The 26520-nt window shown below is 39.8% G+C and overlaps 1 protein-coding gene across 5 annotated transcripts in view; it reads right to left on the reverse strand.

Annotated features, from left to right (window-relative positions):
* Window positions 1–11820: 11820 nt before the first annotated feature.
* Window positions 11821–26520, reverse strand: part of SCN8A (sodium voltage-gated channel alpha subunit 8) — a 346005-nt gene continuing 331305 nt past the window's right edge. For all 5 annotated transcript variants that reach the window (XM_077297856.1, XM_077297855.1, XM_077297858.1 and 2 more), the window contains exons 26-27: window positions 17618–17888; window positions 11821–15291 (exon numbers count right to left, since the gene is read on the reverse strand). In XM_077297856.1, the coding sequence (XP_077153971.1) occupies window positions 14144–15291; window positions 17618–17888 (1419 nt within the window). In that variant the 3' untranslated portion in view covers window positions 11821–14143. The remainder of the gene's footprint in view (window positions 15292–17617; window positions 17889–26520) is intronic.

Genomic DNA, 26520 nt, shown 5'->3' on the forward strand with positions numbered 1-26520 from the left:
GTATATTCTGAACTTTAGAGGCAAGATTATTCAAATTGGTAGCAAGACTCTGGGGATCCATATTTCAACAGATAAAGTCTGAGCCATTCAGGGGTTAAGAGGAGAGGAAAACAGGAGACTGCAATTAGAGCTGGAGTGCAACTTCAGAGGAAGGAAAAAAAAAAAAGGTTTCACACAGTTCCTTTTCTCTCCTGCTTCAGCCTATAGATTAAACATTTTGGCTGGCCATACTGTTATGGTTTCCAATGGCAAGGAAACATCAGAGGCATAGAATAAACGGACAAGCTCTCGGGTGATGGAAACTAGAGCTGACCGCGATGCTAAACCTACACACCACACTAGAAGTAGCCAGGGGGCATTCCTGCGTTGTCTCTAGATGCCGCGCGCCAGCCGGAGAACTAACTACCCCTGGTAGAAGAAAACACAGTCCTGGCTTGCCTCCAGAGAATGTCCCCACAGGAGATAGCAGCCCCCCACATATAATAACGGTGAGAGCAGATGAAAAGACACACGTAGTATGAAAGCAGATTTAGCACAGAGAGGCCCGCTAACTAAATAGCAGAAAGATACAACAGAGGACTTCGCGGTCAGCTGCAAAACCCTTCAAAACACCATCCTGAAATTACCTTAACTCATGTGACAACTCATGCCACTGGAGTGGTAATTTCAGCCCAACAAGAGCTTCCAGCTGCAGAGATTCACATAAGTGCAAACTGGACAAAACATACAAAAATAGACTTAAGGACTAAAGTGTCCAACTTAGCTGAGCAGAAAACTGGGAGCAGGAACATGCAACAGAATCACTCTGGATACATTGATGGCCAGCATTAGAATGACTGAGGAGCAAGGTTAAATAGGATACTTCCACATCCTGATAGGAACAGGTGAACTGAGAAGGCAAAGCTTGCAGGACACCAGTACCACAAGAGACCACCGGGGGAGCCCACGAACCGAATCACAACAGTTCCCCCAGTCCCATTGTTGTATGCATGGCTCCCCTGGTCCCGTCCCATCGTTGTATGCATGGCTCACCCCTCCGTCGCTGCATCTCCATTGTCCCGGTGCGGAAACTCTTCCTGTTCTGAGTGGTCACGACATTTTATTTATTTGGGAGGGGACACTAGTCGACTTACATTTGTTCATTTCAGGCTTGAACACTAACAACTTTGGCCTGGAGTTGACGCCTACCACCAGTAGCACTAGTGTAAATTTCCTGGACTTAACTGTGTGGAAAACAACAAGCTAATAACTAAATGCTACCGTAAGGATGTCGACTCGAATAGCTTTATACATATCACTAGCTTCCATTTACCAATATGGCTTACAAACATCCCCAAAGGCCAATACAAGAGGATTAGGAGAAACTGTACGAACATCGAGGATTATCATATAGAAACTAAACACCTCAAGAAGCAGTTTGAGGAAAAGGGTTACCATTTACCAGCTTTGGATAAAGCTAGACAAGAAGTGGATTATATACCCAGGGAAACGTTGATACATAAAACTCAACCTAACCCTAATCCACCCAATCTCCATCAACAAATTAATCGACTACCCATAATAACACAATTTCATTCTGGGCACAACAAATTCACCAATATCATCCACAAACATTGGCCAATTTTGCAGGGGGATAAGAGTATTGGGGACCTATTACCAACTAATCCTAGATTTGTGTATACAAAGGCCCAAAACTTAGATCTACTCCTAGCCCCTTCTAGCATTACCCTAAAAACCGTATCTAGGAGAATGGGGTTTATGCCATGTGGATAATGCTGTAAACGCACATCTTCCAAAAAGATACTCCAGATCATTTTTATGGACACCAACAAACTAAAGGAGTTTCATATTAAAAGTGTCATTTCCTGTCCATCCACAGGGGTCATCTATGTACTTAAATGCCCGACTAAATATATATAGGTCGAACTAAGAGGCGTCTAACAGATAGGATTAAGGAACATCTAGACAACATCAGTAAGGGTTTTAAAGGGCACCCCATATCCCGTCATTTTTTAGAGAAACACAACCATTCTTGCTCAAGGGTGTTTCATTTTGAGTTATTCAATTGGTCCGTCAAAATCCTAGGGGTGGCGATTTTCTGAAACTCATGTCAAGGATTGAGTCCAAATGGATTTTCACACTTAGACAGCCTAACCCCAAAAGGATTAAAAAATTAAATTGAATTATATGCATTTTAACATTTCCACCAATTAATGGAAGCATCCACACCCATAGACGGAAATATTAATTGGCCGCAATGTGAACACATACGACACACATTATATTTCTGTTTTTTAAAATCGTTTGGGTCCTAACTTTTTTTAACCATATTTAGACCTCTTGTATTGCCATATTTTGGCTATTTTTATATCACTTTAAGGAGGATTTTTACTAACAGATATATATATATATATATATATATATATATATATATATATATATATAATTCCCAATACTCCCTTATTAATTTGATTTCATGTGTTTTATAATAGTCCAATTGTATGTGCTACATGTGCTTTTTAGTATTAAATATATATATATGTTTTCCCTAGACATGTACAATTAAACTTTAAGTGTTTTATTAGATATCAATAAAATATTGCCTTTTAAACTAATTTATTTTCGTTACAAACTTCCACTATTGTAAATGTCTATCTACATCATGCACAATAGAGACGGCAATCATCATGCAGCCCGGTATATGGAATGGATCCATCACTATGCTATTGTCTACACCACAAAATATAAAGCACAATGAATATGGACTGTGAAAAAACATTCTCTTTCTTCGCATGCACACAATATGCCATTTACTATATAATTGGTGCTGATATGTATCTAATAAGGGCACAAACTCACAAACTTTAGTCTCCCATTTAACACACTGAATCATATGTGCATAGTTATGTTGATAATCCACGTGGTATACTGTCCATGACACTAAATGAAGAGATAGGCTGGAGTCGGTATACAAGGCCTGGCCATCCGTGGGAGTCATAGCCCTGATGGACTGCATCCTTCGAAATGCGTGGGCAATTTTAACCCCTTCGCACACCCGTCCAGCAGCCCCGACACACGCCTCCAGCTCGCTTTGCCACAGCCTTGGCATCGTTACTGGCCAGAGCATGCCAGCAGTCGGCGTCTCTCCCTGCACAGTCAGGAGGATCATCCTCACGGGAGGACGGTCCCACACCCTCTATACTCTGGCACACTTACATCCTGCCACGTGGGGTCCGCTGCTTGCCACACCATCTACAGCAGCGAAAACTGCATTTTGGTAAAGACCTTTTTCTTTGGACACTAGGCACGCTATACCACCACCGATAGCACAAGTAAGTGCCAAGTAACACTATTAATTACCTCTAGTGGTTCTATATTAGTGGTTCAACCAGGGGTTCGCTGCATGCCACACCATCTACTGCAGCGCAAACTCCACTCTGGTGCAGATTTTTTCCTTGGACGGTCGTCACGCTATACCGCCACCAACAGCACATGCAAGTGCCAAGTTACCCTATTGATTACCCCTAGTGGTTATATATTAGTAGTTCAAGCAGTAATTACAGCTGATTTCTTTCCTAGCCCCATGTAATTAGCGCGGTGATTACCCTATACCTTTTATTGAATAAAAGTCACCAATGCTCTTATGACTCAATAACGGCACAGTTCCAGTGATAACATCAGCACAAAAATTGTGTGCTGGGAATTTTATAGCATGGGTATCCATGGCTGAGAAACTACATGCAAGCCTTATGTCACCAAGCACAATGTCAAGCGTCAGATTGAGTGGTGTAAAGCATGTGGCCTTTGGCCTCTAGAGCAGTTGAAACTGTGGTGTGAAAAATCACACTAGTCTGTCTGACAATATGATGGAAGAGTCAGAAAAATGGAGAATGTCAGAACCTTACCTGTATGACTTAGTTGTGTCAACTGTAAAGTTTGGTGGTGAAGGGAAAACACTATTGGGTTGTTTTTCAGGAGTTGGCTTAGGCACCTTAGCTCCAGCAAAGGGAAATCTTTCAGCATGACTGTGTGCAAACCAATATCCATAAAGGCACGGTTGGGTGAGTTAGGATTCTAGCCCACACAGAGTTGGCTGAACGAAAATGGAGATTGCATGCCAGACCCTCTAATCCAGACGCACTACAAAAGCCTTCCCAGAAGAGTGGAAGTGATATAGCTGCAAATGGGAGACTAAATCTATATTAATGCATATGGATTTGGAATGGGCAGTAATAATAGAAAGTATAATGTGTAGGTGCTCCAATACTTTTGTCCACAGTATATGCTTGAAGAATTTGCCAGCCTAAAATGGAAATTCTGACCTCAAAAAATGTGTGAAAGAAGCCTATTTTTGATGTCTTTAGTAATACTGGGAGAAAAAAAAAATCAATTTAAAATGCATGGGTTTTCTTTTAAGAAACCTTGCAAGTCTGTCTGGGGTTTTAGATTATTTTAAACCAAGGTTTAATATTCCTATTTAATATACCTCTATTCGATATGTCAGTGCACATTACAAATATTCCCAAAACTATTATTAATTTTATTTTCTTATCCATAGCATCTTGAAAACGACTATGAATATTTATATTGTCTTCACTCTAGATTGTTTTGTGAATCTTTCTTCAGCATGACCTGCTATAGACTTAAAGAATATTTGTCACCAGGCCAAAATAGTCCAGTTTTTGCTATTATTTTATTACGGCTGTTCTGAGCAATCTGATTTTTAATTTTAAATTTTTTTTAATACGGCTCTCTCTAGGCATTTGGGCCTTTTATTTAGCACACTAGGTAAGACTGCAGAGCAGAATAAAGACATGCCCCAGACAATCCTGTGAGTAATGCCCGCATGTAAAGACAATAAAATTAGCACTAAATAAAAAGGTCCAAATCTCTGGAAACATATGGGGATGTAATTTAAAAAAGAAAAAAAAAACAACCAAAAAAATAATCAGAGGAGCAATGGGAAAGGAAAAACTGGTTAGTTTTCATCTTTTAACGAGTCCTCTGTATTTCTGTTGTTTTAGGAGATTTTATGTGCTGACACAGGTCTCAACAATGATATCTCCCATACACAGCACAAATAAGTTGATATGACATCCTGATCTCCGATCTCGGTAGCCTACTCTAGAGCATGGAAGACAATAAACAGAGGAATAGAGAAGCGTAGTTGTAAATCTAGCACTGTCAACGAGAAATAAGTACTAAAATACTTAATAATTAGCAGCAGCAGGTCTGTTTGGGTCTATCTATCCCTATTGCTTGCAAGGAGCTCCCTAGTCCTCCCTGCATAGACTTCAATGGGCAGCATGTAACCTGATCCCTCAGTAAATGTAAAGTGTTCATCTGGTGTTTTGATAAAAGTCTGCAGTCACTCTTTGTGACTGCGGACTTCTGAATCTTGACAGCACTCAGTCACATTCAGTAAGGATTCAGCAGCATTCACTGATATTGCTGGTGAAAGTGGGTGGTCATGTGTCTGTCAGTATGCATACTTTCGACTATATTATAACTAGATGTGAATGGCTTCTTTCAATACAATTGAATTTAGACAAGCCAAGAATGTCTAATTGGTAAGCGACATGTATGCAAGCAGCCTACTTACAGATATAGTGAAGGAAATGATTATTTGATCCCTTGCTGATTTTGTAAGTTTGCCCACTGACAAAGACATGAACAGTCTATAATTTTAAGGGTAGGTTAATTTTAACATTGAGAGATAGAATATCAAAAATAAAATCCAGAAAATCACATTGTATAAATTATATACATTTATTTACATTTTGCAGAGAGAAATAAGTATTTGATCCCCCTACTAACCATTAAGAGTTCTGGCTCTTACAGACTAGTTAGATGCTCCTAATCAACTTGTTACCTGAATTAAAGACAGCTGTCTTACATAGGCACCTTTATAAAAGACTCCTGTCCACAGACTCAATCAGTTAGATTCTAACCTTTACAACATGGGCAAGACCAAAGAGCTTTATAAGGATGTCAGTGACAAGATCATAGACCTGCACAAAGTTGGAATGGGCTACAAAACCATAAGTAAGACGCTGGGTGAGAAGGAGACAACTGTTGGTGCAATAGTAAGAAAATTGAAGAAATACAAAATGACTGTCAATCGACATCAATCTGGGGCACCATGCAAAATCTCACCTCGTGGGGTATCCTTGATCATGAGGAAGGTGAGAGATCAGTCTAAAACTACACGGGGGAACTTGTTAATGATCTCATAGCAGCTGAGACCACAGTCACCAAGAAAACAATTGGTAGCATATTACGCCATAAAGGTTTAAAATACTGCAGTGCCCACAAGGTCGCCCTGCTCAAGAAGTCACATGTGCAGGCACATCTGAAGTTTGCCAATGAACACCTGGATGATTCTGTGAGTGATTGGGAGAGGTGCTGTGGTCAGATGAGACAAAAATTGAGCTCTTTGGCATTAGCTAAACTTGCCGTGTTTGGAGGAAGAGAAATGCTGCCTATGGCCCAAAGAGTACCATCCCCACTGTCAAACATGGAGGTGGAAACATTGTTTTGGGGATGTTTCTCTGCTAAGGGCACAGGACTACTTCACCACATCAATTGGAGAATGGATGGAGCCATGTACCGTAAATCCTGAGTGACAACCTCCTACCCCCGCCAGGACATTAAAAATGGGTCGTGGCCGGGTCTTCCAGTAAGACAATGACCCAAAACATACAGCCAAGGCAACAAAGGAGTGGCTCAAAAAGAAGCACATTAACCCCTTAAGCCCCGAGGGTAGTTTGCACGTTAATGACCGGGCCAATTTTTACAATTCTGACCACTGTCCCTTTATGAGGTTATAACTCTGGAACACTTCAACAGATCTTGGCGATTCTGACACTGTTTTCTCGTGACATATTGTACTTCATGATATAGGTAAAATTTATTCAATATAACTTGCGTTTACTTGTGAAAAAAAACGGAAATTTGGCGAAAATTTTGAAATTTTCTAACTTTGAATTTTTATGCCCTTAAATCACAGAGATATGTCACATAAAATACTTAATAAGTAACATTACTCACATGTCTACTTTACATCAGCACAATTTTGGAACCAAAATTTTTTTTTTGTTAGGGAGTTATAAGGGTTACAAGTTGACCAGCAATTTCTCATTTTTACAACACCATTTTTTGGGGGACCACATCACATTTGGAGTCATTTTGAGGGGTCTATATGATAGAAAATACCCAAGTGTGACACCATTCTAAAAACTGCACCCCTCAAGGTGCTCAAAACCACATTCAAGAAGTTTATTAACCCTTCAGGTGTTTCACAGGAATTTTTGGAATGTTTAAATAAAAATGAACATTTAACTTTTTTCACAAAAAATTTATTTCAGCTCCAATTTGTTTTATTTTACCAAGGGTAACAGGAGAAAATGGACCCCAAAAGTTGTTGTTACAATTTGTCCTGAGTACGCTGATAACAGGGGTAAACCACTGTTTGGGCGCATGGCAGAGCTCAGAAGGTAAGGAACGCCATTTGACTTTTCAATGCAAAATTGACTGGAATTGAGATGGGACGCCATGTTGCGTTTGGAGAACCCCTGATGGGCCTAAACAATGAAACCCCCCACAAGTGACACCATTTTGGAAAGTAGACCCCCTAAGTACCTTATCTAGATGTGTGGTGAGCACTTTGACCCACCAAGTGCTTCACAGAAGTTTATAAGGCAGAGCCGTAAAAATAAAAAATAATATTTTTTCACAAAAATGATCTTTTCGCCCCAATTTTTTATTTTCCCAAGGGTAAGAGAAGAAATTGGACCCCAAAAGTTGTGCAATTTGTCCTGAGTACGCTGATACCCGATATGTGGGGGTAAACGACTGTTTGGGCGCATGGTAGAGCTCAGAAGGGAAGGAGCGCCGTTTGACTTTTCAATGCAAAATTGACTGGAATTGAGATGGGACACTATGTCGCGTTTGGAGAGCCCCTGATGTGCTTAAACATTAAAACCCCCCACAAGTGACACCATTTTGGAAAGTAGACCCCCTAAGGAACTTATCTAGATGTGTTTTCAGAGCTTTGAACCCCCCAGTGTTTCACTACAGGTTATAACGCAGAGCCGTGAAAATAATTCTTTTTTTTTCACAAAAATGATTTTTTAGCCCCCAGTTTTGTATTTTCACAAAGGTAACAGGATAAATTGGACCCCAAAAGTTGTTGTCCAATTTGTCCTGAGTACGCTGATACCCGATATCTGGGGAATAACCACCGTTTGGGCGCATGACAGAGCTCGAAAGGGAAGGAGCGCCATTTGGAATGCAGATTTAGATGGATTGGTCTGCAGGCGTCACGTTGCATTTGCAGAGCCCCTGATGTACCCAAACAGTAGAAACCCCCCACAAGTGACCCCATATTGGAAACTAGACCTCCCAAGGAACTTATCTAAATGTGTTGTGAGAACTTTGAACCCCCAAGTGTTTCACTACAGTTTATAACGCAGAGCCGTGAAAAAAAAAATTTCCACAAAAATTATTTTTTAGCCCCCAGTTTTGTATTTTTCCAAGGGTAACAGTTGAAATTGGACCCCAAAAGTTGTTGTCCAATTTGTCCTGAGTACGCTGATACCCCATATGTGGGGGGGAACCACCGTTTGGGCGCATGACAGAGCTCGAAAGGGAAGGAGCGCCATTTGGAATGCAGACTTAGATGGATTGGTCTGCAGGTGTCACGTTGCATTTGCAGAGCCCCTGATGTACCCAAACAGTAGAAACCCCCCACAAGTGACCCCATATTGGAAACTAGACCTCCCAAGGAACTTATCTAAATGTGTTGTGAGAACTTTGAACCCCCAAGTGTTTCACTACAGTTTATAACGCAGAGCCGTGAAAAAAAAAATTTCCACAAAAATTATTTTTTAGCCCCCAGTTTTGTATTTTTCCAAGGGTAACAGTTGAAATTGGACACCAAAAGTTGTTGTCCAATTTGTCCTGAGTACGCTGATACCCCATATGTGGGGGGGAACCACCGTTTGGGCGCATGACAGAGCTCGAAAGGGAAGGAGCGCCATTTGGAATGCAGACTTAGATGGATTGGTCTGCAGGCGTCACGTTTGCATTTGCAGAGCCCCTGATGTACCCAAACAGTAGAAACCCCCATAAGTGACCCCATATTCGTCAGGTGACACCTGGCCGTGATCGGCCGCGCTCCCCCCGTGAGCGCGGCCGATCGCATATGACGTACTATCCCGTCACTGGGAATTAAGTCCCAGGTCACCTTGACGGGATAGTACGTCATATGGGACTAAGGTCATTTAGTGGCCTAGCCAGTCTCCAGACCTTAATCCCATAGAAAACTTATGGAGGGAGTTGAAGCTCTGAGTTGCCAAGCGACAGCCTCAAAACTTTAATGATTTAGAGATGATCTGCAAAGAGGAGTGGATCAAAATTCCTCCTGACGTGCACAAACCTCATCAACTACAAAAAACGTCTAACTGCTGTGCTTTCCAACAAGGGTTTTGCCACCAAGTATTAAGTCTTGTTTGCAACAGGGATCAAATACTTATTTCTCACTGCAAAATGCAAATAAATGTATATAATATATACAATGTGATTTTCGGGATTTTATTTTTGATATTCTATCTCTAAATGTTAAGATTAACCTACCTTAAAATTATAGATTGTTCATGTCTTTGTCAGTGGGCAAACTTACAAAATCAGCAAGAGATCAAATACTTATTTCCTTCACTGTATGTGACCACTTGATCTCACTGGCAAATGTATACTCCAATTTGTCAGGATTCATAAGTCTACATTTACATACCGAATGACCCCTTTAGTGTCCAGCTCCTGTATAAAAATGGATTTTAACTGTTTTTAGAAGTGATCAGGTGAAGAGGAAGAGAGTGTTTTATAAGTGTCTCTCTAAAAAAGAAATATTATAAAGATTTTTAAATTCACTATTAATTACTGCAACATTTGTTGAAACAACAATTTTACAAATGTTAAAAAGTGAGAACCCCTACTTATAGTATAACAAAATGGAAACGTAGAGGTTTGATCTAAAACTTGTTTCCCATTATTAATAAAGATGACAGTAATTCATGTTTGTGAACGAACATCACCACTATTCCTCATTGGGTTGCTTAGAAATTTATTTTTGCATTATTTACCAGACTTTATTAATCAAGACATTGAATTATACCCGCCTCATCTTTCTTCCGAACTGATTACATGCACAGAAAAAATCAACAAGGAATCTCTAGAAGGCCTTCGTATTGTAATTTCTAAAATTTGTAGAATTGTATTTGGGGAAAAAATTAATTTTGAAGAACTGGTGTAGCTACACAGAGTAATGAGACACTGAAGAGCATGAAAAAGGCACACAACAGACACCCTTTTCTTGTACAATAAAAAGACTAATATTTATTTTCCTTTTGGCTTGTGGTAGTAGTTATTCCTTTTGTAAATCAAGTTTGGGTAAAATGAACATTAACCACCATGCATTTTGCTAACACAACCTTAGATTTAATAGTGTCCGCATACATTGCTTAACACTTTGCCTCAACAATATTAAAGAAAGAAAAAGAGAAAAAAATAGGCAAAAATTTGTTTCCCGGGTCCGATCGAACTGTGTTTTATATCATGAAATAATATGGACAAAGTGAGCAGTTAAAGTTCCATACATGTTATGGTGACCGGTCAACTGCTTTATGTTAGTGACACAATAAGTTTAGCATAGTTTTAGTTTCCTCAGGTTGTTCTTAGACATATACTTTAAATGGGAGGGCTAGCAATTTTTGGGTCAGAAAGGGCAAGGTAAGTACATGATATATATTTAAGTAATGCTCCAGAACATGTATTTGTAGAAAAAGGCTTACAACGTAACAAGACTTTGCATGGACAACCGTCATGGGACCATGGCCACACAGCGGCTACAGAATTTGGAATGGTTGAATGACATAAAAAAATGGGACTGTTCCATCAATACCAAATATTGCTTGGAGGTGTCAGTGTTAGGCATTGTTGCCCTTCTGACTATTTTACTAGCGCTCACTTGTAAACTTTAGTTTTTTTTTACCATTTATTGAAGCCAGTCATTGAAATAACTTAGAATATTCGAGATTGTTTTTGTCTCCAGCTTTATGCTACGTGTCAGAAACATAAGCATATCCTATCCTATCTTGTTCTTGGCCTTTGAGTTTCAGAGAAACACTGCATCACAGACTACACAGCACATTGGTACTTGTCTTTTTTTATTTCGTGAAGCTTCATTTTTCATCACCTCTTCCCGTTGCCCAAATTAAAGACATACAAAATGTAAGACACGAGATTTATCAGTGCCTCATTACTGCCAGGTTTCTGCTGGTGATGGATTCCCTCTGCTACCTATACCCCAAATAAAGAGAACTAGCATTTGGCATTCGCTTTGGTGATGTGTTCCTAAAATGAAGAAAAAATTGTGAGCTTGTTGACTAACTAGAGAATCATTTGCTAGATATCTGAAGAACAATATTTCAATTCATAGATAGATAGATATACAAACGCACAAATTGATGAAAAGAAACCATTCGGAAAGACTGTAAAATGTAGCGTTGTGTGATATCACCAGCCTCAGAAATTTGTTGCAAGTGGCTATATAAAACATCTTGGCTTCTCACAGCATAATATATTTATATGAACATTAGCCAAATGTTGCATAGAAGTGGTCAGAATTTATTGCACACGGGAATGAGAAAAGACGACTCGTAATATAGTTTGTGTTGTGACTTCAGGGATATACATTTCAAGTTGAAGCATCTGACATTGTATAAAAGAAATATAAAATAAAACATAAAGATGACAATGGCATAAGCCAGAAGCCATTCTATTTAATTTGTCATTTTTGTTCGTATTTACAAAAAAAAACCAGGTCAATAAAATAATGATATTTTACAGCATTTATAGTATCCTCTTCACACTTTTCAGCTTCTTGTGCTGTTTACAACATAGCCTGTACACATGTATGGCATTGGTTTATTATAATACATCCGATCGTAGCTGTAAATGGAAAAAAAATGCTATATCAAGTTATAAATCGTTCTTTTGTCTAGATTCCCGCTTTCCATGCTAACCAGCTTCTCTCAGGCCACTGCTTTGGAAATTGAGTTCCACTTGGCACAGAGGTAATGATTTTCAGGTGAAATACAATATAATGGAGAACATAATATGGTCTGATACCAAATGGCAATGGACGACATGACATCTCATGCATTCTGCGAGTCGGTTAAATATCAGGCATTTTTTTTGGTCCACACCAAGAATGTCTTTTCTTCATATCCTACATTTACACCAAAAAAACTTCTTAGCAGCATCAGCTAGTAAACAGAATACAGCATGCTTTTTTTTGCATAATGTTACTGCAGCACCAGCGAGGTGTTCTCTCCAAAAACATTAACCAGGAATGAAAAATTAAAGAAATAATTTTTCCAAAAGTGTAAAAGACATATGCCGAAAGGACAAACGTTCCTTAAAAAAAACAAAAAAACCACAAAACACGTTATGAGCTACATCAGTCTCAAACATTCCTAGCCAAGGTCAATGTACATACAGATCATGTCCACTCGGGTGACGATGCAAACAATGAGTGAGGAAGGCTTGCACGATTGGCGGCAAAAGTGTCTCAGTGCAGTACCGGTGTGGGGTGCATTTTTTTTTATAATGCACAGTGAGACTTTGTTAAGTAAAAGCCATCATAATTTCCATTTATTCTAAAATTCAATGGCCATTGTTGCCATGATGACGATGGTACCAGATCATTATTTATTAAAAAATAAAGAAATAAGTGTTATGACAAAAACAGTGAGAATACATGCCATATAAAGTGCTAAGCTGTGACTTGTCCCAAGAGAAACAAAATGACCTTCTTCACAAAACCTGCTGAGATCAAGTAAAGCCACCCAATGCAAACCGACATAATTCTGCCACTTAAAGGCTTCTCTAAATATTGCAGTTTTGCTTCTGCTATATATGCCCTTTGTAGAATGGAGACTAAAAACATTGCAAAATACAAAAGCAGAATTTCATAAGCCCTAGATTTTGGTTTACAGTGACATAGTATTAGAAGCTAAAGTCTCATCTTTTTTTTCTTTTTTTTTTACTATTTATATTACCCCAGGAAAGGAAACCTCAAGCAGCAACTAGTAGTTTTCATTTGTATGTAATATGTGCAAAAGTGACATAATTTGTAAAGAATTTGAATAAACATACACAAATTGTTCTGTCTAGCTTTAATCCCTAACCATGACGTGTAAAAGATTGAAGATTTGGTAAATATTGGTGAAGGGTATATATATATACTAGGTTGCCTCCAGATACAGTGTTCAGTATTCAGTGGTGTGCCTCAAACTTATGGCTTAGCCACTGCAGTGGACAGAGTACTGATGTTTCGTGTTTTATGAGTCTTCATGCATGATTCCTGATCACAGCATGCCATCATGCAAGTCATTTCTATGCATTGAACGAGCACAATTTAATTTTTGTTTTGGAATCGGCCTGAGCAAATGCCCCTCAGACTGAAGAATAACCTGATTTTCCCATCTCCCGAATCACATGAAGCCCATGTAGAAAAAATTATGCAGATATATCAAATAAACTGTGACAATTATGCAGCATGGGCATAATGTTTAGGTATTTTTTTTGTGATTTTTTTTTTTTTTTTTTTACAAATTTTTTATCATTATTTTTTAGCCAGATATTTTTTTGTCTTGTTTTGCTGCTTGACTAATGTAACGATGCAAATATAGTTTTGCATGAATAATCAAACCCCTAAGTGGTGCTTTTTTTTTTCGTTTTCATAGTAATAATAAGAATAATCATAATAATATGAGAAAATAAACTCCATTTGGCTGATCTGGAATTGGACAATTCCTTTCAGCTCTGGTTGTTTCTCCTAAGTTGCATTGATTGATGGGAGACATGCAGTATCCACCTGCCCAACAACAGAACATCCTTGTAATAGTCTTTTAACCAGGTGGTGCATCACTGCCATACAGTAAAATGCAACAATGTCACAATAAGCAGATTGTTTGGTATTGATCTTTAGGTAAGTGTCTCCATAGCTGATCTGCATTGATAGATTTATTAAATTTGTAAACAATCTTTGCTTGCAAATTTGAAACGTTAAGATTTGTTCTCAACACTTGGATTCCCTGACATACTTTTGTTTTTTTGCTCTTTCTCTAATTGCTTCTTGTATTCTTTCTTGTTTTTCCTTTTCAGGTTTAGTTACACTGTCATATGACGGCAGTGAGGCCGTAGAAGGGGTGCCTTCTTTCCTTTCCATATTTGTTCCTCCATTCTCCATTTTGGTAGAAGAAGGCTTTCTACAAACAAATCCTCGTTTTGATAAATGTCGTCTGTAGGCCTGCTGTATAACAACGGCTGAAACATCCTCTTGTTTGCGTCTGAGCGTAGTAGTGATGGGCTCGTAAGACACTTTTGAAGGGTTGGAAGCTACAAAGCGCTCTTCCATCTGCTGACGCAATATATCAAGCTCGCCGCTTTCTCCAAGTACACGTTTGGTGAAGGCAAAAAGGATGTCCAGACAATGAATTCTGTCACCACTCACCATAGGCAAATCCATGGCAATTAGTTCTATAGTGTTTGGCTTGGGGACTCTCAGCGGATGCTCCAAAGCATCTGCAAAATCTGGGAGTTTGCTAAATTGTATGAATTGAGTGGCATCGGGGTCAAATTTCTCCCAAATTTCATAAAATGTTTCAAAATCATCCTCACTCAAAGGATCTGCACTCTCTTCCGTAGCCACACTAAAATTTTCTAGAATGATAGCAATGTACATGTTCACGACTATGAGGAAGGATATGATTATGTAACTAACAAAAAAAAATATCCCGACAGAGGGGTTTCCACAGTCACCTTGCATTGGACTCCCAGGGTTTTCTTTTTTAGGATCACAATCTGGGGGACGATTTAAGAGGGGCAACAACAAGCCATCCCAGCCGGCAGAGGTAGTAATCATAAATAAGCAGATCATGCTATTGCCAAAGGTCTCAAAGTTGAACATGTCATCTATGCCCGCTTCTTTCTTTACATAGGCAAAGTTAGACATTCCAAATATGGAAAAAATGAACATAACGAGAAATAATAGCAGCCCAATGTTAAATAAGGCTGGCAATGACATCATTAAGGCAAAAAGCAGGGTTCGTATTCCTTTGGCTCCTTTGATTAAGCGAAGTACACGTCCAATGCGAGCCAAACGGATAACTCTGAAGAGTGTTGGGGAGACAAAGTATTTTTCAATCAGATCAGCCAGGAACATACCTGTTGGGAAGATGAACATAATCAACATATAATAAAGACACAAGAATAGAAAAATACAAAAAAAGTTCATTATCCCCTTCCAACTACAACCATTTTTATTTACTTGTCTTTAGCCCTTCCTTCCTAGAGCCAAAACATTTTTATTCTTCCACTGACATAGCTGTACTAGGGCTCGTGTTCTGCTGGACAAGACAGTACGATTACGGTGACACCAAATTTATAGTTTTTTTTTATGTTTTACAACTTTTTAAAATTTGTTTTGTATCACCATAAAAAGAAACCAGTAACTTTTTTACAGTCAATGGAGCTTTTTGTTGGCTTTTATTTTTCAGGACGACGTATAGCTTTCCATTTTAGGGGACATTCAACTTGTGTTTTTCTATGTCTCCTGGGAGAAAAGTTACTGTATATACTCGAGTATAAGCCGAGATTTTCAGCCCAAAAAAATGGGCTGAAAGTGCCCCTCTCGGCTTATACTCGAGTCAGGGTCGGCAGGTGAGGGGGAGTGACGACGGTCACATACTCACCTGCTCCTGACGCGGTCCCTGCATGTCCCATGGTCTCTGGCGCCTTCTTCCTCTGTTCAGCGGTCACGTGGTACCGCTCATTAAAGTAATGAATATGGACTCCACTCCCATAGGGGTGGAGCCGCATATTCATTACTGTAATGAGCGGTACCAGTGACCGCTGACAAAGGAAGTCGCTGCGGGCGCCGGAAACCAACTGTCCGGGAGAAGCTTCCAGGGACCGCTCCAGGAGCGGGTGAGTATTTCATATTCACCTGTCCCTCGTTCCAGCGTCGGCGCCGCTCCGTCTTCCGCATCCTCTGCAGTGACTGTTCAGGTCAGAGGGCGCGATGACGTATTAGTGTGCACGCCGCCCTCTGCCTGAGCAATCACTGTAGAGAGACGGGACGCTGAGGAGCAGCAACGAGAGGTGAGTATGTCATTTTTTTTTTAATTGCAGCAGCAGCATTATATGTGGCACAATGTTATATGGAGCCATAATGAACTGTATGGAGCATTATATGGGGCATATTTGTATATGGAGCATCTTATGGGGCCAAATAATGAACTGCATGGAGCATTATATGGGGCATATTTGTATATGGAGCATCTTATGGGGCCATAATGAACTGCATGGAGCATTATATGGGGCATATTTGTATATGGAATAATCTTATGGGGCCATAATGAACTGCATGGAGCATTATATGGGGCATATTTGTATATGGAGCATCTTATGGGGCCATAATGAACTGCATGGAGCATTATATGGGGCATATTTGTATATGGAGCATCTTATGGGGCCATAATGAACTGCATGGAGCATTATATGGGGCATATTTGTATATGGAATACTCTTATGGGGCCATAATGAACTGCATGGAGCATTATATGTGGCACATTTGCATATGGAGCATCTTAATGGGCCATAATGAACTGTATGGAGCATTATATGGGGCGTATTTTGTATGGAGCATCTTAAGTGGCACATCATAAACTGAATGGAGCATTATATTGGGCATATTTGTATATGGAGCATCTTATGGGGCCATAATGAACTGCATGGAGCATTATATGGGGCATATTTGTATATGGAGCATCTTATGGGGCCATAATGAACTGCATGGAGCATTATATGTGGCACATTTGCATATGGAGCATCTTAATGGGCCATAATGAACTGTATGGAGCATTATATGGGTCGTATTTTGTATGGAGCATCTTAAGTGGCACATCATGAACTGAATGGAGCATTATATGGGGCTCCTGATTCAATATGGATATTCAAAAGCATTTAACCTACTGATGTCTCAATTAGTTTTACTTTTATTAGTATCTAATTTTATTTTTGAAATTTACAAGTAGCTGCTGCATTTCTCACCCTAGGCTTACACTCGAGTCAATAAGTTTTCCCAGTTTTTTGTGGCAAAATTAGGGGTCTCGGCTTATACTCGGGTCGGCTTATACTCGAGTATATACGGTAACCTAAAAAACAACAATTATATTTAATGGTGTTTACCAGGCTGGATAAAGAAAAGATAGACAGAGCAGTACCAATTATAAGATTATTAAATTCAAATTTATAAGTTTTTTGTTAGTCCTATCGGGTCTTGTACCTGCAATTTTGCCTATGGTATAGGAGCACTAGCAAGACGGAAACAGGGACCTTTATTAGGCACTGGCTGCAATATCAACATTATAGCAATTATGATCACACTGTTGGGTAGTGGGTGAAAGGCGCTCTTCTAACCACTTAAATGGAGAGGTCTCCACTGACCTGTTCAGCTAAGAGAATAAAAATTAAACAAACACATACTTACCAACAATAGAAAGAATTACAACAACAAAGTCAAAAATGTTCCATCCGATGGTGAAGTAGTAATGCCTTAAGGCACACAATTTCAATACACATTCCGTTGTAAAAAAGCAAATAAAAACTAAATTGACCCAGTACAGGACATTCTCTGTATGTTTTGTCTGGTCGTCTGTTTCCACCATCATGGTGACCATGTTGAGACAAATAAGGATCATGATGATTATATCAAACGCTTGTTTTGTGATCAAATCAAAGATGGCACCTTGGAATCTATTCTGTTGGAAAATGGAAAAGGCAAATAGTTATGTAAACGAGAGACTAGCCATTTTGTATGTTATTTTCTTCTACTCTTGACTACACTGTGTGCAGAATTATTAGGCAAGTTGTATTTTAGAGAATTATTTTTATTATTGATCAACAACTATGTTCTCAATCAATCCAAAAGACTCGTAAATATCAAAGCTTAATATTTTTGGAAGTTGGAGTGTTTTTTTTTTTAGATTTGGCTATCTTAGGAGACTATCTGTTTGTGCAGGTAATTATTACTGTGCAGAATTATTAGGCAACTTAATAAAAACCAAATATATTCCCATCTCACTTGCTTTTTTTCACCAGGTAAACCAATATAACTGCACAAAAAATTTAGAAATAAACATTTCTGACATGCAAAAACAACCCCCCAAAAAAATCAGTGACCAATATAGCCACCTTTCTTTATGACACTCAACAGCCTTCCATCCATAGATTCTGTCAGTTGCTTGATCTGTTTATGATCAACATTGCGTGCAGCAGCCACCATAGCCTCCCAGACTCTGTTCCGAGAGGTGTACTGTTTTCCCTCCCTGTAGATCTCACATTTTGTGAGGGTCCACAGGTTCTCTATGGGGTTCAGATCAGGTGAACAAGGGGGCCATGTCATTATTTTTTCTTCTTTGAGACGTTTACTGGCCAGCCACGCTGTGGAGTAGTTGGAAGCATGTGATGGAGCATTGTCCTACATGAAAATCATGTTTTTCTTGAACGATACAGACTTCTTCATGTACCACTGCTTGAAGAAGTTGTCTTCCAGAAACTGGCAGTAGGTCTGGGAAGTTGCGCTTCACTCAATCCTCAACCCGAAAAGGTCCCACAAGTTCATCTTTGATGATACCAGCCCATAAAAGGACCCCACCTCCACCTTGCTGGCGTCTGAGTCGGAGTGGAGCTCTCTGCCCTTTACTGATCCAGCCCATGGCCCATCAAGAGTCACTCTCATTTCATCAGTCCATAAAACCTTTGAAAAGTCAGTCTTAAGATATTTCTTGGCCCAGTCTTGACGTTTTATCTTATGTTTCTTGTTCAAAGGTGGTCGTTTTTCAGCCTTCCTTACCTTGGCCAAGTCCCTGAGAATCGCACACCTTGTGTTTTTTGTTACTCCAGTAACGTTGCAGCTCTGAAATATGGCAAAACTGGTGGAAAATGGCATCTTCACGCTTGATTTTCCTCAATTCATGGGCAGTTATTTTGCTCCTTTTTTGCCCAACACGCTTCTTGCGACCCTGTTGGCTATTTACCATGAAACACTTGATTGTTTGGTGGTCACGCTTCAAAAGTTTGGCAATTTCAAGACTGCTGCATCCCTCTGCAAGACATCTAACAATTTTGGACTTTTCAGAGCCCGTCAAATCTCTCTTCTGACCCATTTTGCCAAAGGAAAGGAAGTTGCCTAATAATTATGCACACCTTATATAGGGCTTTGATGTCATTAGACAACACCCTCCTCATTACAGAGATGCACGTCACCTGATTTACTTAATTGGTAATTGGCTCTCAAGCCTGAACAGCTTGGAGTAGGACAACATGTATAAAAAGTATCATATGATCAAAATACAACTTGCCTAATAATTCTGCACACAGTGTACCAAAACATAGACAAACAGAACGTTTCGGCCATAGTAACACTCCTTTGGAGGCCTGACTCGACAATGCCAATTTGTTGATCCGGTCTTTGTCCCCTCTATAGATTATTTCCCACTTTACTAAAATGTCTAAGAACATGAAATCTAAAAGAATCAATGAGTTTTGGGAGGTTTTGCCAAGTGAGATTTTGGCAACTAGAGATGAACGAATCTATTCGATGCAACTCAAACGTATGCCAAATTTTGAGGAAATTGCTGAAGTGAATTTTAACAATGTGAGATTTAATACCTATGTATCACCTAAAATTGCTGTGGTGATTTTACACATTACAGAATATTACATCAGCCAGAAATGGCTCACATAATCTTAGGTGCAGACTGGCAGGCTTCCACATAATGATATTTCATCAGATGGTAAAAGTACAGCCAATAGGAGGGATTAACATTGCCTGTATAAAAACAGAATCTGTATAGTGAGAGAATGTTGCATCTCATAGCTTAAAAATAGAGATAGGGAGAGAAAGCCATAAACACTGAGGAAACTGTACAGATGGTGTGTGTGACAGCACAGCACTAAACAACAGTTACCACCATCCATTTACCCATAGCCATTTATGTTGAGGTCACTTTGGCAATATGAAGGCTGTATTTTCACTAAAGAGTTTGAAAGGAGTTGTATACAATCATACTGTAGGAAACCTAAGGCTATGTGCACACGGTCAAGATTTTTCGCGTTTTTTTGGCCGTTTTCTGCGGAAAAAAGGCTAATAAAAGCTTATATTAAGCATCCCATCATTTTAATGCAGTCCGCAATTTTTGTGCATATGCTGCATTTTTTTCGGCGAAAAAACTCTTTGCGGAAAAAAATGCAGCATGTTCATTAATTCTGCAGATTCTTTGTGGTTTTGCCGCTATATTATTGCATTGGGAAGCTCCGGAAAAAACGCGAAAACACACAAGCGGATTTCCTGCAGAAAATGTCTGGTTTTGTTCAGGAAAATTCTGCAAACAATCCTGAATGTGTGCACATAGCCTAAGAGTGTAAAACACGTCTTATCAGGGCAATTGGAATACTTGTGACTTGATGTAAATAGGTTTTCCAGCAAATCGGCAACTTTAAAAACCTTCAGAGAGGCTGGCAAATTTGAACTTCAAGAGATTTACTCATCTCTACTGCAACTTTTACTGGAGTCTGGGAAGTCTCACAGTTTTCCAGCAGTCATTTTGAGAGAATTGTGAAATATGCTTTAACCCCTTAAGCTCCAAGGGTGGTTTACACGTTAATGACCGGGCCAATTTTTACAATTCTGACCACTGTCCCTTTATGAGGTTATAACTCTGGAACGCTTCAACTGATCCTGATGATTCTGACATTGTTTTCTCGTGATATATTGTACTTCATGATAGTGGTAAAATTTCTTCGATAAGATGTGAAAAAAAACAGAAATTTGGCGAAAATTTTGCAATTTTCCAACTTTGAATTTTTATGCCCTTAAATCACAGAGATATGTCACACAAAATACTTAATAAGTAACATTTCCCACATGTCTACTTTACATCAGCACAATTTTGGAACCAAATTTTTTTTTTGATAGGGAGTTATAAGGGTTAAAAGTTGACCAGCAATTTCTCATTTTTACACCATTTTTTTTAAGGGACCACATCTCATTTGAAGTCATATTGAGGGGTCTACATGATAGAAAATAACCAAGTGTGACACCATTCTAAAAACTGCACCCCTCAAGGTGCTCAAAACCACATTCAAGAAGTTTATTAACCCTTCAGGTGTTTCACAGGAATTTTTGGAATGTATAAATAAAAATGAATATTTAACTTTTTTTCACACAAAATTTACTTCAGCTCGAATTTGTTTTATTTTACCAAGGGTAACAGGAGAAAATGGACCCCAAAAGTTATTGTACAATTTATCCTGAGTACGCCGATACCCCATATGTGGGGGTAAACCACTGTTTGGGCGCATGGCAGAGCTCGGAAGGGAAGGAGCGCCGTTTGACTTTTCAATGCAAAATTGACTGGAATTGAGATGGGACGCCATGTTGCGTTTGGAGAGCCCCTGATGTGCCTAAACATTGAAACCCCCCACAAGTTAAACTATTTTGGAAAGTAGACCCCCCAAGGAACTTATCTAGATGTGTGGTGAGCACTTTGACCCAACAAGTGCTTCACAGAAGTTTATAATGCAGAGCCATAACAATAAAAAATCATTTTTTCACAAAAATAATATTTTCGCCCCCAATTTTTTATTTTCCCAAGGGTAAGAGAAGAAATTGGACCCCAAAAGTTGTTGTGCAATTTGTCCTGAGTATGCTGATACCCCATATGTGGGGGTAAACCCCCTAAGGAACTTATCTAGATGTGTTTTGAGGGCTTTGAACCCTCAAGTGTTTCACTACAGTTTATAACGCAGAGCCGTGAAAATAAAAATTATTTTTTTCCCACACAAATTATTTTTAAGCCCCCAGTTTTGTACTTTCCCAAGGGTAACAGGAGAAATTAGACACCAAAAGTTGTTGTCCAATTTGTCCTGAGTACGCAGATACCCCATATGTGGGGGGGAGCCAACATTTGGGCGCATGGCAGAGCTCGGAAGGGAAGGAGCGCCATTTGGAATGCAGACTTAGATGGAATGGTCTGCAGGCGTCACATTGCGTTTGCAGAGCCCCTAATGTACCTAAACAGTAGAAACCCCCCACAAGTGACCCCATATTGGAAACTAGGCCCCCAAAGGAACTTATCTAGATGTGTTGTGAGAACTTTGAACCCCCAAGTGTTTCACTACAGTTTATAATGCAGAGCCGTGAAAATAAAAAAAACTTTTTTTTTTCCACAAAAATTATTTTTTAACCCCCGGTTTTGTATTTTCCCAAGGGTCACAGGAGAAATTGGACCCCAAAAGTTGTTGTGCAATTTGTCCTAAGTACGATGATACCCCATATGTTGGGGTAAACCCCTGTTTGGGCGCACGGGAGAGCTCAGAAGGGAAGGAGCACTGTTTTACTTTTTCAACGCAGAATTGGCTGGAATTGAGATCGGATGCCATGTCGCGTTTGGAGAGCCCCTGATGTGCCTAAACAGTGGAAACTCCCCAATTCTAACTGAAACCCTAACCCTAGCCCCAACCCTAACTCTAGCCCTAACCCTAGCCTTAACCCTACCCCTAACCCTAATCCTAACCCTAGCCCTAATCTTAGCCCTAGCCCTAACCCTAGCCCTAACCCGAATGGGAAAATGGAAATAAATACATTTTTTTAATTTTATTATTTTTCCCTAAGGGGGTGATGAAGGGGGGTTTGATTTACTATTTATAGCGTTTTTTTAGCGGATTTTTATGATTGGCAGCCGTCACACACTAAAAGACGCTTTTTATTGCAAAAAATAGTTTTTGCGTCTCCACATTTTGAGAGCTATAATTTTTCCATATTTTGGTCCAGATTCATGTGAGGTCTTGTTTTTATTGGTAACATTTTTGGGCACGTGACATTCTTTTTATCGCTTTTTATTCCGATTTTTGTGAGGCAGAATGACCATAAACCAGCTATTCATGAATTTTTTTTGTGGGGGGGCGTTTATACCATTCCGCGTTTGGTAAAAGTGATAAAGCAATTTTATTCTTTGGGTCAGTACGATTACAGCGATACCTCATTTATATCTTTTTTTATGTTTTGGCACTTTTATACGATAAAAACTATAAAAATTATTTTTGCATCGCTTTATTCTGAGGACTATAACTTTTTTATTTTTTCGCTAATGATGCTGTATGGTGGCTCGATTTTTGCGGGACAAGATGACGTTTTCAGCGGTACCATGGTTATATATATATCGTCTTTTTGATCGCGTGTTATTCCACTTTTTGTGCGGCGGTATGATAATAAAGCGTTGTTTTTTGCCTCGTTTTTTTTTTTTTAACCGCGTTCAATGAAGGGGTTAACTAGCGGGACAGTTTTATAGGTGGGGTCGTTACGGACGCGGTGATACTAAATATGTGTACTTTTATTGCTTTTTTTATTATTTAGATAAATGTATTTATGGGAACAATATATATACAGTATATATATTTTTTTCTTTATTTAGGATTTTTTTTTTTTTTTTACACATGTGAATATTTTTTTTTTACTTTATAACATTGCCCTCATGTTATAGGGTCAGATCGCCGATCTGACACTTTGCAGAGCACTGTGTCAGATCAGCGATCTGACATGCAGGGCTGCAGGCTTACCAGCGCATACGGGCCCACCCCACCTCGATGGGATAGTACATCATATGGAATGAGGGGGTTAATATCAAACATTTATACTCAACTTTTTATCAAGAATAGACAATCAGTGTTAGGACAGTGCTAGCACCCCTGCACAAGTGCCCTTCCTCCTCTCGGCAGGGTCTGCTTCCTCCCAGGATCTGCTCACGGCACGCAGGTCTCACTGCGCAACAAAATTCAGGGAAGTTCTTGTCCCCTGAGAAAATTTTATTGTATCTTATAGATTTTGATATGATGAACATGAATATGTGCTCCAAAAGTCTGTATCACGTAAGGTTTTTAACAAGTAATGAGCGAATATACTCGTTACTCGAGATTTCTCGAGCATGCTCGGGTGTCCTCCGAGTATTTTTTAGTGCTCGGAGATTTAGTTTTTCTTGCTAAAGCTGAATGATTTACATCTATTAGCCAGCATAAGTACATGTGGGGGTTGCCTGGTTGCTAGGGAATCCCCACATGTACTTATGCTGGCTAACAGATGTAAATCATTCAGCGTGCTCGCGAAATCTCGAGTAACGAGTATATTTACTCATCACTATTTTTAACCCCTTCATGACTGGAGCTTTTTTCGTTTTGTTTTTCGTTCCCCTTCTTTCCAGAGCCATAACTTTTTTATTTTTCCGTCAATATGGCAATGTGAGGGCTTATTTTTTGCAGGATGAGTTGTACATTGGTTTTACCATGTCGTGTACTCGAAAACGGGGAAAAAAATCCAAGTGCAGTGAAATTGCAAAAAAAGTGCAATCCCACACTGGTTTTTTGCTTGGCTTTTTTGCTAGGTTCACTAACTGCTAAAACTGACCTGCCTCTATGATTCTACAGGTCATTAAGGCTACTTTCACACTAGCGTCGGGCCCGGCCCGTCACAGTGCGTCGGGCCGAGGTTACCGACGCTAGCATTCTCTGCGCCGCACAACGGGGGCAGCGGATGAATTTTTCCAGCGCATCCGCTGCCCCATTGTGAGGTGCGGGGAAGTGCGGGGAGGTGGGGGCGGAGTTCCGGCCGCGCATGCGCGGTCGGAAAAAGCGGACCATCGGGAGCAAAAAACATTACATGTAACGTTTTTTGCTCCCGACGGTCCGCCACAGCACGGCGCAACCGTCGCACGACGGTTGCGACGTGTGTCATTGCGTCGCAAATGCGTCGCTAATGTTAGTCAATGCAGAAAAAACGCATCCTGCAAGTACTTTTGCAGGATGCGTTTTTTCGGCAAAACGACGCATTGCGACGTAATGCAGTTAACGCCAGTGTGAAAGTAGCCTAAGAGTTCATAGACACCAGACATGTCTAGGTTCTCTTTTATCTAAGTGGTGAAAAAAAATTCCAAAGTTAGCTAAAGTAAAAAAAAAAAAATAATAAATAAAAAATTGTGCAATTTTCCGATACCGGTAGCGTCTTCATTTTTTGTGATGTGGAGTTGGTTGCAGGCTTATTGTTTGCGTGCCGAGCTGACGTTTTTAATGATACCACATTTGTGCAGATACGTTCTTTTGATTGCCCGTTATTGCATTTTAATGCAATGTCGCAGCGAACAAAAAAACCTAATTCTGGCCTTTTGATTTTTTTTATTGCTACGCCAGTTAGCGATCAGGTTAATTCTTTATTTTATTGATAGATCGGGCGATTCTGAACGCGGCAATACCAAATATGTGTAGGTTAGATTTTTTTTTCATTGTTTTACTTTGATTGGGGTGAAAAGGGGGTGATTTGACCTTTTATGTGTTTTTTATTTCTTTTATAGTTTTAAACACTTTTTTATTTACTTTTGGCACGCTTCAATAGCCTCCATAGGAGGCTAGAAGCTGCCATAGCGCGATCGCCTCTGCTACATAGAGGTGATACTCAGATCACCTCTATGCAGCAGAATTACAGGCTTGCTATGGGCGCCGACCACAGGGTGGTGCTCATAGCAATCTGCCATCAACAACCAAAGAGGTCTCGAGGAGACCTCTGGTTGTGATGGCAATGCAGCGATGACCCCCGATCACGTGACGTTGCTGCGCGTATTTCTGGACCGGCTTCCGTACGTGCATTTAAATGCCAGAGTTTGACAGCGGCATTTAACTACTTAATAGGCGCGGGCAGATCGCGCCTATTGCGGGCACATGTCAGCTGTTAAAAACAGCTGACATGTCATGGATTTGAGGTGGGCTCACCGCCGGAGCACACCTCAAAGCAGGGGATATTGCCAGCTGACGTACTATTCCGTCAGCTGGCAGTAAGGGGTTAAGAAACAACAGTTTATAGTCTACATTATGACGTCCCAGACACTACATACATGTGCATCGATGTCAGTAGCAAAAGCAAGTGTTCAAAAGTATTTTGCAGACGACTTTCGTTTATAATCCGTGTCAGATGCTTTTCTGGAACATGAAGACTTTCATCATGTGGCACCGGTCTTATGGCTGAAGGAAGATTAGGATATTCTATTGATTTCTTGTTCTTGGCTGAATATCCTGTTACATTTGTAAGGCAGAAGTAGCAATCTGTTACATGATCTCTCTGCTCTCTCCATATCATTGGGACAGCGAACGGCATTGAAGGTCGTGATCCATTCAGCCATGCTCTAAGTATGTCAGTATTGTCTTTTGATTCCTCCCCTGCCCAGGAGATGTGGTATGCTCCGTACACGGTCAGCCAAATGATTCACTGCGCCTGTGCGGAATTCGCATAATAAGTGCTTGCATACGTGTAGATTAGCGATTTATGTTATTTCAGTGGAAAATTCAGAA

The sequence above is a fragment of the Ranitomeya variabilis genome, chromosome 3 (assembly GCF_051348905.1).
Source record: "Ranitomeya variabilis isolate aRanVar5 chromosome 3, aRanVar5.hap1, whole genome shotgun sequence".
Taxonomy (NCBI): domain Eukaryota; kingdom Metazoa; phylum Chordata; class Amphibia; order Anura; family Dendrobatidae; genus Ranitomeya; species Ranitomeya variabilis.